Genomic DNA, 14,144 nt, shown 5'->3' on the forward strand with positions numbered 1-14,144 from the left:
ATGTGTCTGGGTGTGAATCTTGTTCCGTTTATCTTACTTGTGGTTTATTGAGCTTGTCAGGTGTGTAGACTTTTTTTTACCAAGTTTGGGGTGTTTTAAGTCATTACTTCCAGTATTTTCTCTGCTTCTTTCTTTCTCTTCTCATCCTGGTACTCTCACTATGCTTATGTTGGTACACTCGGTGTATTCTCACATTTGGTGGGTGCTCTGTTCTTTTTTTTTTTCTTATTCTTTTTTCTGTTTGTTTTTCAGATTGCATAATCTCTATCATTCTATCTTAAAGTGCACTGAGCCTTTCCTCTGTCAGCTCAAATCTACCATTGAGTCCCCCTAGTGAATTTTTAAATTTTGGTTATGGTATTTTTCAACTCTAGAACTTCTCATTAGGTTCTTTTTAAGTCATTTCTGTCTCTTTATTGATATTCTCTACTTGGTGTGGTAGTGTCAGCATACTTTAATTCTTTACACATGGTCTCCTTCAGTTCTTTGTTAAAGTCCCCTACTATGAATGTGTTACTGTCGATTTCCCCTTTTATGGCTGTTAGTATTTGCCTTATGTATTGAGGTGCTCCTGTGTTGGGTGCATAAGTATTTACAATTGTTATATCTTCTTCTTGGATTGATCCCTTGATCATTATGTAGTGTCCTTCTTTGTCTCTTGTAATAGTCTTTATCTTAAAGTCTATTTTGTCTGATATGAGAATTGCTACTCCAGCTTTCTTCTGATTTCCATTTGCATGGAATATCTTTTTCCATCCCCTCACTTTCAGTCTGTATGTGTGCCTAGGTCTGAAGTGGTCTTGTTTTTGTATCCATTCAGCCAGTCTGTGTCTTTTGGTGGGAGCATTTAATCCATTTACATTTAAGGTAATTATTGATATGTATGTTCCTATTCCCATTTACTTAATTGTTTTGGGTTTGTCATTGTAGGTCTTTTCCTTCTCTTGTGTATCTTGCTTAGAGAAGTTCCTTTAGCATTTGTTGTAAAGCTGGTTTGGTAGTGCTGAACTCTCAGCTTTTTCTTGTCTGTGAAGGTTTTAATTTCTCCATCAAATCTGAATGAGATCCTTGCTGGGTAGAGTAATCTTGGTTGTAGGTTTTTCTCCTTCATCACTTTAAATATGTCCTGCCACTCCCTTCTGGCTTGCAGAGTTTCTGCTGAAAGATCAGCTGTTAACCTTATGGAGAGTCCCTTGTGTGTTATTTGTTGTTTTTCCCTTGCTGCTTTTAATATGTTTTCTTTGTATTTAATTTTTGATAGTTTGATTAATATGTGTCTTGGCATGTTTCTCCTCGGATTTATCCTGTATGGGACTCTCTGCGCTTCCTGGACTTGATTAACTATTTCCTTTCCCATATTTGGGAAGTTTTCAACTATAATCTCTTCAAATATTTTCTCAGTCCCTTTCTTTTTCTCTTCTTCTTCTGGGACCCCTATAATTCAAATGTTGGTACATTTAATGTCCCAGAGGTCTCTGAGACTGTCCTCAGTTCTTTTCATTCTTTTTTCTTTATTCTGCTCTGCAGTAATTATTTCCACTATTTTATCTTCCAGGTCACTTATCCGTTCTTCTGCCTCAGTTATTCCACTATTGATCCCTTCTAGAGTATTTTTAATTTCATTTATTGTGTTGTTCATCATTGCTTGCTTCCTCTTTAGATCTTCTAGGTCCTTGTTAAATGTTTCTTGCATTTTCTCTATTCTATTTCCAAGATTTTGGATCATCTTTACTATCATTATTCTGAATTCTTTTTCAGGTAGACTGCCTATTTCCTCTTCATTTGTTAGGTCTGGTGGATTTTTACCTTGCTCCTTCATCTGCTGTGTGTTTTTCTGTCTTTTCATTTTGCTTATCCTACTGTGTTTGGGGTCTCCTTTTCGCAGGCTGCAGGTTCATAGTTCCCATTGTTTTTGGTGTCTGTCCCCAGTGGCTAAGGTTGGTTCAGTGGGTTGTGTAGGTTTCCTGGTGGAGGGGACTAGTGCCTGTGTTCTGGTGGATGAGGCTGTGTCTTGTCTTTCTGGTGGGCAGGTCCACATCTGGTGGTGTGTTTTGGGGTGTCTGTAGCCTTATTATGATTTTAGGCAGCCTCTCTGCTAATGGATGGGGCTGTGTTCCTGTCTTGCTAGTTGTTTGGCATAGGGTGTCCAGCACTGTAGCTTGCTGGTCGTTGAGTGAAGCTGGGTGGTGGTGGTGAGATGGAGATCTCTGGGAGATTTTCGCTATTTGATATTACATGGAGCTGGGAGGTCTCTTGTGGACCAGTGTCCTAAAGTTGGCTCTCCCACCTCACAGGCACAGCAGTGACTCCTGGCTTGACCACCAAGAGCCTTTCATCCACAAGGCTCAGAATAAAAGGGAGAAAAAATAGAATAGAAAAGAAAGAAAGGAAGGAAGGAAGGAAGGAAGAGAATAAAATAAAATAAAGTTATTAAAATAAAAAATAATTATTAGGATGGGATTAAAGGAGCCGCTGATTGGGGGCTCTGGCTCACTCAGGCCAGGGGGGGAGGGAGGGGCACGGAGTGCGGGACGAGCCTGCAGCGGCAGAGGTCGGCATGACGTCGCACCAGCCTGAGGCGTGCCGTGCGTTCTCCCGGAGGAGTTGACCCTGGATCCCGGGACCCTGGCAGTGGCGGGCTGCACAGGCTCCCCGGAAGGGAGTTGTGGATCATGACCTGTGCTCGCACACAGGCCCCTTGGTGGCGGCAGCAGCAGCCTTAGCGTCTCATGCCCGTCTCTGGGATCCGCGCTTTTAGCCGCGGCTCGCGCCCGTCTCTGGAGCTCCTTTAAGCAGCGCTCTGAATCCCCTCTCCTCGCGCACCAGGAAACAAAGAGGGAAGAAAAAGTCTCTTGCCTCTTTGGCAGGTCCAGACTTTTCCCCTGACTCCCTCCCGGCCAGCCGTGGCGCACTAACCCCCCGCAGGCTGTGTTCACGCCACCAACCCTAGTCCTCCCTCTGCACTCCGACTGAAGCCCGAGCCTCAGCTCCCAGCCCCGCCCGCTGCAGAGGGGGGGCAGACAAGCCTCTCGGCCTGGTGAGTGCCGGTCGGCCCTGATCCTCTGTGCGGGAATCTCTCTGCTTTGCCCTCCACACCCCTGTTGTTGTGCTCTTCTCCGCGGCTCCGAAGCTTCACCCCTCCGCCACCCGCTGTCTCCACCCGAGAAGGGGCTTCCTAGTGTGTGTAAACCTTTCCTCCTTCACAGCTCCCTCCCACTGGTGCAGGTCCCGTCCCCATCCTTTTGTCTCTGTTTTTTCTTTTTTCTTTTGCCCTACCCAGGTACGTGGGGAGTTTCTTGCCTTTTGGGAGGTCTGAGGTCTTCTGCCAGCGTCCAGTAGGTGTTCTGTAGGAGTTGCTCCACGTGTAGATGTATTTCTGGTGTATCTGTGGGGAGGAAGGTGATCGCGTCCTACTCTTCCGCCATTTTCTCTCGAAAACCTCCTTCAGTTCTTTGAACATATTATAATAGCTACTTTCAAAGTCTTTGCCAATATTTGGGGCTCCCCAGAGGCTGCCTGCTTTCTTTCCTCTGTATGGATCACACGTTCCTGTTTTTTGAAAACAGCTCACTTTCGATCATATATCGTATCAACTCAGAATACTGATATTCAGCCCCCGCTGGTTGTTGTCATTGTTGTTCGCTTATCTGCTTATTTGTTTAGTGACTTGCCTGGACTAGTTCAGGGACGTCCGTTTCTTCAGCAGTGTATACCCTCCGATGTCACCCCTCAGAGCTGCAGCCTTGGGCACACGTGCAGTTTCCCTGACAACCAGGGATGACCCGTCTTAGCCAGGGTCCCCTTGTCTCTCGTTCTTGCCTCCCTATTAGGATTCTGGGTTGTCTCCCACCACGGGTATCACACCCAGCTGTTAACCTCCACTACCTGCTAGCTCTATCATTTTTGACCATGCTCCAGGGTATAAATTACTCCATAGTTTGATCCAGTTACAGCCCAGCCCTTTTGCAGTGGCAGGATGTTGTTAACCTTTGAATTTTTCTCTAACCCCCGAGAGGGCTCTCCTTCGCTGTCTCTTTGCCTGGTTCTCGCTGCTAAACTTCTTGGCCGGTTTATTGTTACTTCACTTGTTGCTATCGTGGAGCTGCCAGTTTCCTCTCAATTTCTCACCCGTGTGGTCGCCATTGTTTCCAACAATGCCCTTAGGCCTGCTCTGGTCCAAATACAGACATTCCCCTCGGGCAGAGCAGGGGAGCTCTCTATTCTTAAGGACTGACTCTCCCCCTAGCAGGACCTCTGTGTCACAGCACCAAAGCTGGAGTGGGGCCAACAGCCCTCTTCTCCATAGTGACGCACTTGCTGAACCAGTGGGGTGCTGGGTGGAGACGGCAGCCCCTGGTCATCTGGGCAGTGTGGAACTTCTTCCGTCCTGGCCGGCTGGGGTGGGGGCGATCAGGGCTCAGTATTCTCGACCTGCTGTGCCTGACGCACATGGTCCAGCCTCCCAGCGAAGGCTGCGTGAGGGAAGGAAGCCCAGTTCTCTTGGCCATACCTGCCTGGCATAGAGTTCTGCACTGTGGAGCTGGGGGCGGGCAGTTGGATGAGAAATGCTGGCAGCTTCCTGCTCCAGGTCGAACCAAAATTGCTGGCCTAGGGGCTGGGTCTTCTTGGCCACATGTGCTCAGAGTGGAGCTTCTGTCACCCTGGGCTGAGGGGCGGGTGGGGGGGGCAAATCATAGGTCGAGTGGCTCAGACACTTGCTGGTTTTAGTGATTTTAGATTTTCTGCAGTAAGTCTTCCCCCCTTTGCTCTATGCCCTTGGCACCAATTCCAGGGACTCTAAACGTTTATAAGATCATTTTCCCCAGTTAAATCATTGTTCCACTAGGGAGAGGACCTGCTGGCTCCTGTGACCGTCCTGGAAGGATCTTTGTATTGATGATTGGTTGACTGGGGCGGGGTCTCCTGACCTCCCTTCCTGTCCACCCGCTCCTCCAGAGCCAGAAACCCTCTGAGGTCTTGGCCGGAAGAGCTCTTTTGCAAAGCTAATATTTCACTAAAAAAAAATAGTGATGCCATCCTTTTCTCCCAATTTTCAGAAATATTGCTCAAGTGAAAATTCTAAGAATCCGTTCACAGGTGCACAACAACCTGACTGATCAGAGTTGCTCTGAATTAGGCCATCAGCGTCACATGACACGTGCTGTGGCTCTCTGTGTACCTCTGTTTAGGAAAAAGAGGCTCTGTCTCTGTCTTATCGCACAGATGCTTCTGAATTACATCAGGGCTACTGTTCAAATCGCATCTTAAAAATTGTTTTCGAAATCCAAGGAAACAGTTTTCAAGATCTCTCCTCCAACCAACTTAGACCAACCCCCTCCTGCTTAATTAATTCCCTAATAATATTTGAGCCTTTCATCTCGCCCATATAGTACCCAAAGTGCTGAGATTATCTCTATTAGCAGCTTGCCAGGCGTCCATGCACCTTTAGAAACTCTCACAGCCCGTCTGCCAGCACATCCAATCACAGGCTGGCCTTCTACGGTTTCCTGGGAAACCAACACACAACGCTATTTCATTATCACACAGGAAACTTAAAAAGAAGACCCTGCAGTGTTTCCTTTGTGTCAATAATTCTAAATCACTAAAATACATCCTCATGAAAAAATAATAATGTCATATAAACAATAAGCAGGGCAGGCAGCAGAAGGACGAATGGCATTTTAATTCAGTGCCTTCTTGTGAAGGCAGAGGCAAGACCTGAGCAGGAGCCAGGAGGCCCCGCCCCCGCCCCCGCCCTCGTGTGTCATAAGACCTGGGTACGCTCTCACTCTCCCTACATGAACAGGAAGAAGCTAAAGGAGCAGCTCTTAGTCTCTCCTCTCCTTTCTGCACGATGGTTATCAAAACCATCTCTCACAGTGGCTTTTGGGACCACTCGGCTGGACCTGCAGCCCTGCTGCTCAAGGCTGCCAGCCGCCCAGCTTGGTCCCCACATGAAGCCCTCTGCTCTTCAGATGCAGTGGGAAAAATCCCAGGGCAGGTTCTGACTGGCTCAGCTCAAGCCGCACGCCCACCCATTAGCCAGTCACTGCTTTCTGAGGGTCGAGCCCTTCAGCCCATGTCACAGGGAAAGGTGGGACAAGGGTCACTTCCTTCAAAGGGTCACACTTCAGACGCAAACACTGGGACATCACTGTGAGCTGGACAGCGGACCCCGACTGTCTCCTGCCAGGGCCTCTTAGTGGCCACATTTGTCACAGGCCTAGAGGACACATAGCTACTAAGGGGTCTCCAGTGAAACTACATTTTGTTAATCACATGGACATACACATGAGTGTGGGACGCGTGATGTGTTCATTCCCAAAGCAGTGCTGGACATACTCTGAGAAGTGCTGGCTCCTGCAGGAACGCAGAGCCCCCTTCCAGGCCGCCCCTCGGTCCCTCGGTGACTGTGAACCCGGCTTCCCCACATCCTGAACAGCTGCAGGAGGGGGGACAAGGGTAGAAAGAGGGGAGAGAAGTGCCCCGGGACACCCCCTGGGTGTGGGACGTGTTTATGAAACGAGTGACCGCCGCATATGATGGCCTTTCCATCACTGGAGAGACCTGGTGTGAGACCCACCCATGGAAGTGTCTCTAACCTTTTATACAGCTGGGGTTGAAGGCGGCCCCGAAGGGTTACTGAGAAGCCTCTGTCTCTGCCACCTGGGCTGCGATGCCAGAGCTGGGTCTGCCCCCACTCTGTCCCCAGCCAGTATGACCCTGACATGGTCACTGCCTCTGTGGGCCTCCATTCTCTCCAACACAAAATGAGATGGAACCCAATCACGACTTCTCACATTCGTCCTCACGTGGTTGGGACGGTGGGTGGGGAGGACCCCAAACACTGAAGGGTGAAATCTTGAATCTTAACGTTCAGTCTTCAGCTCATCATAAACCCTGACCCCGTCTGTGAAACCAGGAGCCATATTGCTGTCGTCCAATCCTGAACATTCCGTGAATTCCTCGTGAGGAAAGAGGGCTTCGGTGTCTTCCTTCCCCTGAGCTTCAGGAAATTTAGAACCAAAATCAGTGTCTGAAGAAGTGACAGACCCAACTCAGGGACTGATAACAGATTCCTCAGCTTCTCTCCACGAGCTCTGACCTCCTTTCTCTGAGTTTACACAGAGCTTGGCCTCGTAAGCCCCTCAAGGCCTCTAGAAAACAGATGAAGATGAATCTTAACCACCCGCCACCCATGCAGGTGCCTGACCTCTTATCTGAAAAAGATGCACTTTCGAGAACTGCGCGTTTCTCAGGTTGGGGCTGAGTCCCGTATCGGGTCACATCCCCAGCGGGGCCGGGGGGCACTCTCGCGGAACCCACTCGTGTTTCTGCAGCAACCCCTGAGGACATCCACACCGGACGGCCTCCCAGCAGTTCAGCTCGGGGTCCGCGGCACTTGAGCTCGACGCAGGTCAGGCTCTGCCTCCAAACAAGTTGCAAAAACAGCCTTTGGTTTTCAGTGCATCATGGGCTTGGGACTGACGTCTAGGGGGTGGTGAGCCTGTTCAGCTGCTGTGCAGGAGGGGCTTGGGGCCAGGAACCCCGAGGCCTGGGTGGCCAGGCTCAGGGGAGGCTCCCACGCCGCCCAGGGCCCACACAGCCCTTTTTCATCCATAAGCCGGAATCCTCACTCCCACCTCGCAGGGTCATGGTGCAGCGACAGAGGTGGCACGAGGCTACTCTGTTGTGAGCAGTGTCCACAGGAAAGAAGCCTGTGCTGCCTCTCGGCATCGCTGTCCAGTGATGGAGGAGCTGTCCTCCACCTCTGGCATGTGTTGGGAGGGCGTTTTTGTCAGCCCCCGTTTCCAGGAGCTCTGCCTCAGCCATGTATGATGTCACAACACAGATGGTTTACATTTAACGTCCTGAGAATTCCCAGATCTGTGACTCACCGTTGCTACTTTATGTAAATATTCCATTTAGAGCAAGGGTTTCAGTCTGTGTCTGAAAAACCCCAGAAGTCTCTGGCTCCACCATATGTACACGAGGGCCGTCTGCACAGCCAACAGGCCGCCCGCTCTCACAGCACAGAATGCTGCTCCCCAGGTGAAGGCCGGAAGGCGACCGTCCCCTTCTCCCCTGCCCGCACCCCAGCCTGGCCACTGCTCAGAATCCTCCCAGAGCCTCCAGGGAATACACGTTCCAGGGCCCCATCCCAGACCCACCGAGTCAGGAGAGCAGAGCGGGAGCCGCCGCCCAGGAAGCTGTGCTCTTCCAAGACTTCCCCGGAGATTCTGAGCCAGCATTAGGCAGCCAGCACTCAGTCCTTTATACCACCCAGGCCTCCGTCACCCTGCGGGGAGAGGAAAAAGGGCAGGTGTGACTGAACCCTTGACGGCTCGGCCCTGGAGCCCAGCGGGGAGGCGCCCTGCCCGTGGGCGGCTGGAGTGTGAGGGACCAGCCAGTCACCCGCCCACTGCCCACGGCGACCTTCACCTGGCAGGGTGCCCCGCGAGGGGAGGGGCTTTACTCGGCGACGATTCCTGTCCCCTCCCTGAACTTGAAAGGCCGGAAGCCACCGTGCCTGCAGACCCATTTTTGGCACATGGAAGGTGGCCTCTGTGAGGTCCGGGGTAGCAGGCGTGGGGAGGAACCCCTGTGCTTTCAGGGTCTGGGGAGCGTCTTGGGTGCGGGTCCTCACAGCAGAGCCCGGCCAGCCTGGGTACCATCCCCACCCACCAGGGGGCAGGAAGCTCCCAGGAGTCAGGGGAGGGGCCCCGGGACCGCCTGGCAGGTCTGGGACAGGGGAACCGGGAGCCCTCCCTGCTCTGGGAAAACACTTCGGCCTCCACTGTCTGGATCAGCCGACCTTCCAGCACTGAAAATCCACTCCCAAGACCACACAGTACACGGCACAGAGTTTTACTTCAAGAAAATGAACATAGAAACGGTGTGGGCTAAATGCTCTTACTAGGAACTGCTGCTTTGTTTTGTAGAAAGAAAAGGGGGGAAAGACCCTCAGAGGGACGGATCTTGAGCCGTCAATGGGTGGCCCACTTCCTCCACCAGCTGCTCGGGGGCCGCATGGTGAGGGGTCAGGTCCCTCAGTGCCTGGAGAGGGAGGGGCCCGTAGCACTTCAGACACCACGACACCACGTTCATTTACGGTGTCCTTTCTTGGCAACCTCCCCTCGGAGATCGGCATGGACGTGACATTCCCTGGAAATGTGTGTCCCATGAAGGACAGACCTCCTCCTCACCCCCTCTCAAGCTCAGGATGGGATCCCATTGGTCTGTGGGAGCCTGCGTCACGGTCTTGGGCAGGCTATGGCCCCTAGGCCTTCCACATTCCCGTGCTCTTCTGTACTCTGCACTGCGAGGATACACACCATCCCCTTGAGGCTGTGTAGACCTCTCCTGGGTGGGAGATGGAGTGTAGACCTCTCCTGGGTGGGAGATGGGGTGTAGACCTCTCCTGGGTGGGAGATGGGGTGTAGACCTCTCCTGGGTGGGAGATGGGGTGTAGACCTCACCTGGGTGGGAGATGGGGTGTAGACCTCTCCTGGGTGGGAGATGGGGTGTAGACCTCTCCTGGGTGGGAGATGGGGTGTAGACCTCTCCTGGGTGGGAAATGGAGTGTAGACCTCTCCTTGGGCAGGAGATGGGGTGTAGACCTCTCCTGGAGCACGAGTGCAATGCAGACCCTCCGGGGACGGGCTCAGGCACAGTGATGGGTTGGGGAGCAGAGGCTCAAGGGCAGTGAGACAGCACATTGCCTGGCTTGGCGCAAGCTCAGCCCGGGTCTCTTGGGGGGTGGTCCGGGGGTTCCGTGCGCGGCTTGTGTGGAGTGTAGGAGGTCTGGGGTGGGGGAAGTGGGAGGAAACAGGTGACCGGCACCATCCCACCGTGGGCGGCCAGTACTGGTCCCCTTCCTGGCCCTTCCTGTTCCCCGCTCAGCCCTGCTGCCCACGGCCACGCTCCCGCATAGCTCCCCCCGTCTGTGACCGCCCCAGTGTCCACGGGCCCCCTGAGCTCCCCCCAGCCCCCCGGCCGCCTGGCTGACGCCTCGCTGTCCATCCGTCTGTCCGCAGGGCACCGAGTCCGAGTCCGAGGACGCGCTCCCCCAGCACTCCTTCGTCAACCACTACCTGAGCGACCCCACCTACTACAACTCGTGGAAGCGGCGCGCGGGCGCGGCCCCGCACAGGTACGAGGCGGTGGCGGGGGCCGAGGCCGGGCCGGCCCCGCGCGCGGTGGTCACCACGCAGAGCGCCGTGTTCGCGCCCGCCGCCCACGGCGCCCGGACTCCGCTCACCGGCTTCTCGTCCTTCGTGTGAGCGGCACCGACCCCGCGGCGACCCTTGTTAAGACAGTCAGCTCCGGGAACTGGGCTCCAGCTTGGGTTTAAGAGGATCTGACGCCTGATGATTGATTTTACCCACTTGCGAACGCGAGATTGCAATTAGGAAAGTTTTTTTTTACTGGCTTTTTGTAACATCGCTGCAGGAAGCGGGTTTCTTTTGTTTTTCTTTTCTTTTTACGAGAAGGTGTGTTTCACTGGTGCAAGGGCTCGTCACCCCGACCTGGGAAGACCTGAGCCCTCGGGACCCGGGCTTCTCCATTCTGCGCCGACTAGGAAGGCTGGGGGGTGGGAGACGGGGGTCCAGGGAGGCCGCGCCTCTTGCAGGCCGCTCCCTTCTCTTCTCTAACCCCTGCCTGAGAACCAGCGGCCCGCCTGGGGCTCCATCCCACCGTCTCCGTCTCCGGCGTGCGAAGAGCATGTGTGTGACCCAGGCTCAGGGCCTCCGGACCCAAGGGCGTCCACCTCTGAAATGTTCTCACTCGGCAGTTTGTAGGCGAGGAATCGGCTTTAAGGTTCCAGGCTGCGGGGCCACAGATTCCAAGGTTCCGTTCGGCGTCCTTCCAGGGGTGAAATATTCGGGGCTCCCCCTTCCTTTCTTCCTTTCGACCTCGCAGCACAGGAGCAGGAAGCACCCCTGCTGGGAGCCACCGCCGTGGCCCTCGGCAAGCTCGCTCCTTCCCTGACAGCACAGCACACGGCCAGCCCGCCAACCCGAGCGAGCGAGGCAGCGGCTGCAGAATCGCTCGCTGTGTTACGAGGTGTGCATTGTTAACCAGAGTATTTTTAAAATCTTTTTATCTTTTTTTAAAATATGTCATATGAAATGAATGAGTCTCAGCTGTCTCCAGGTGCCTTTTTATTAATTGTTTAGCTTTGTACATGGGAAAGACGAAGAGCGACAGTGTCTCCAAGTATAGCAAAACGGCTCTGAGAAGACGGGGTCCCCAGCCCCTCCCCCCGCCCCCCGTGCCTGCCAGGCCCTGCCGTGCGCGTGGCCCGCGGCTTTCCTTGGAGCGCGCGCGGCCTGGGGCCTCCGGGTTCCCGCCGATGCCATGACTGGTGTGGCTGTCCCTTTCCCGACCCCAGGCCAGCTCTTAGCCTTAATGGATTTTCTGGAAACCGTTTTTTACTTTAATTGTTACTGTTTTGTTTTCGTTTCTTAGTTAAATGGAAATAGCGTGAACTATTTTGAAACTCCAAACCGTAGCTCTGCCTCTAGCCCATCACATCATTTTTTGCAAAAGGTGTGTGAGGTACACGTGGTCAAGCCGTGGTCCCAGGGCCAGATGTACCGGGAGCGCTGCTGCTGTCAGCGGGGGGTGTGCCCCACCCCTCCGGGGGGGGCACTGCAGAAGGACCCTGCCGCCGGCAGCCCGGTCAGCCGGAGCCTGTCCACACCCCCCAGGGCACAGGACGGGCCTGCAGGTCCCCAAGGGGGGAAGGGCTGGGCCAGCCACCCACGCCACGGGGAGCCAGTCTCGTGGCCACCCGCGGGTCACGTGGTCTGCGGGGTCCCTTCTTCCCACGCCTCCTCCGGGCAGAGGGCTGTCTTAACCCTCTGATTTCAGAGTTGCTGGGTGCGGTATCCCCAGGAGACCAAGGAGAGTTTGTGTTGCTGAAAAAAGGCCTCTTCTGTTTGAGAGTTTGTGTTGGGTAAAAAAAACCCTTTCAGTTTCTCTAAAAGTAGAAGTAGGAGGTGTGGAAAGGTTCCTTTCTCTCTCTCCTCCTCCTTCCTTCTCTCTTTTCTTCTTCCCTTCCTTCCTTCCTACCTCCCTCCCTCCCTCCGTTCCTTCCTTCCTTTTCTGTGTAGAGGGGACACGTTCTAAACCAAAAATCCTAGACGCTCTGCCCAAAGGCTCTCCTGCATGAGAATCGCTCCCTGGACGGGACCCACCCAGGGCACAGGACCAGCCACCTCGGTCCTCTCGGTCCCAGACGGGGAAGTGGACAGGAAGCCCCAAGGCTGCAGCTCGAATTTCTCGGAAGACAAGCGACGGACAGAGAACGTGGAGAAACGCTGCCTTCCGCGCTCTGCTCTCTAAGCCATACGTCCACTGCTTCATATACGGGAAAGTGCTGAAACGTCCTGGCGTGGGGACGGCTTGGTTTGAGGCGTGTTTTTGGCTTTGGGGCTTTTGTGACAACATGACGCCTTTTTCCCCAGGGTCATTATACTTCTTGTGTTCTCTCTGCTCTGAGCGAACTTCTTTGGGACGGAACAGGCAGTCCGAGGCGGCGGTGGGCATTGGCGTCCGCACTCCGCCCAGTGGCACCGGCACTGTGGGCCGTGGGAGCTACTGGACCAGAGGAAGAGTGGGGTGTCTCTGGTTAGGTTTCAGCCTCCAGGTAGTGTGGGCGTTGAGAAGCGTCGATTCCTAACCTCTCATCTTTAGGGAGGAAAAAAGAAAATCACAGGATAGGAAAATGGATACTGGATTTTAATCTCGGCTCTGAAAAAAAGGACGAGCACCATTTCTCTAACCGAGGCAAGGAGGAGTGTTCTATCCTGGCGCCTTCCAAGCCATGGTGCCCTTCAGGTGTCTCGCGCTCAGCTGTCGCTGAGTCCCCCGACGAAGGCCCCGTGATGGGCAGGCGAGCTGCCCCTTCCGCGTGAGGACCTGCAGCGAAGCAGCCGCAGGGCCGCGCTCTCTGTCTGAGCGGCAGGGATGGGTTTGCGCGGGGCTCCCGTCCCCACTGGGGACTCCGGGCACAGGTTTCCAGACCAGTGAGCGGCCGGGCGGGGCTGTGGGCCGTCCCTGTGGTTAGCGGGCCGCGGGGCACATCTCCTGGACTGCATCTCCTCCTCTGAATAAATGGGTCCAAACCAAGGCCTCCCCTCCTTGGCCATGCTTTCAAGGAGCGCTCGGTAAATGTCGTCGCGGAAGAGACGTGATGTGGGGCAGCTTCGGGGGAGACCGCGGAGGGTGGCGCGCGCTCCGTAAACCCCTTGTGGCGCTGTGCCTGCCCTGGACCGCGACGGGACTGAAGCATGGTGTTTGTATAATGTTTCTAAGGGTTTGTAGCATGGTTTTCCGTTTTTACGAATTCCTGGCACACTGTAGTCCTGGTGCCAGTGAGCGATCGTATCCACGTATCCAGATGCGGCCCTTTGATTCAGCATCCCTGTAGCGGGGACCCTCTGAAAGGTGGGAGCAGGTAGAAATCCAGGAACTGCGCTGGTCTGCTGTGCGTGCCTCACCTACTGGACTATCGGGGGCTTAGGTCAGTCCTGAAGTCTTCCCGGCAATTTCTGGAATTGTGCAGAAACCAGACCTCCTTAAAAAAAAAAAAAAAATTGTAGGAAGACAGGGAGGTGCTATGGGTACGGTTTTTAATAAAAGCATCATTTTGTTCCTTATGCGCCTGTGATTTTCTTCAGCAAGTGTGGATGAAGTGACTCATGAATTCTAGGGCTGTAGGATCGAACATTGAAACATCAGCCCAGTGCCGCGCTGGCCCCTCCTGGAGAGGCAGGTGTGGACGCACAGCGGAGGTGAGGTCAGAGGGGTTCAGTTTTAGATCTCCCGGGGAGAGGCACGCCCGGGGAGCAGCCCGGCCAGGCGGCCAGGGGCCTGAGGCGAGCAGCCTGGGGCCCGCGCACCCCGGCATGGCCAGCAGCCATCCTCAGTAGCAGCCCCCCACCGCCTGGAGTACCCCACAAAGACTCCACAGGTGCCTGGAGGGGAGACTGATCATTGCCAGACTTAGCCTTGACCGGGAGGAGACTGCCCGCTCCGGTGGACCCTCCCCTCCCCTCTCCATGAAGGCCCAGCAGGTTCCGGGAGCCTGAGGCCCTTCCCGCCCCTTCCAGCTGGGCCCGTGTGCCCTGGGGCCA

At 54.3% G+C, this 14,144-nt stretch overlaps 1 protein-coding gene across 2 annotated transcripts in view; it reads left to right on the forward strand.

Moving 5' to 3' along the window:
* SDK1 (sidekick cell adhesion molecule 1) overlaps positions 1–13,833 on the forward strand; it is a 540,366-nt gene extending 526,533 nt beyond the window's left edge. For both annotated transcript variants that reach the window (XM_027125645.1, XM_027125644.1), the window contains one exon: positions 10,038–13,833. In XM_027125645.1, coding sequence (XP_026981446.1) covers positions 10,038–10,283 — 246 coding nt within the window. In that variant the 3' untranslated portion in view covers positions 10,284–13,833. The remainder of the gene's footprint in view (positions 1–10,037) is intronic.
* The last annotated feature ends 311 nt before the right edge of the window (positions 13,834–14,144 follow it).

This window comes from Aethalodelphis obliquidens, unplaced genomic scaffold, assembly GCF_003676395.1.
Source record: "Aethalodelphis obliquidens isolate GAN/ISIS:26980383/991018 unplaced genomic scaffold, ASM367639v1 scaffold30, whole genome shotgun sequence".
NCBI classification, from domain to species: domain Eukaryota; kingdom Metazoa; phylum Chordata; class Mammalia; order Artiodactyla; family Delphinidae; genus Aethalodelphis; species Aethalodelphis obliquidens.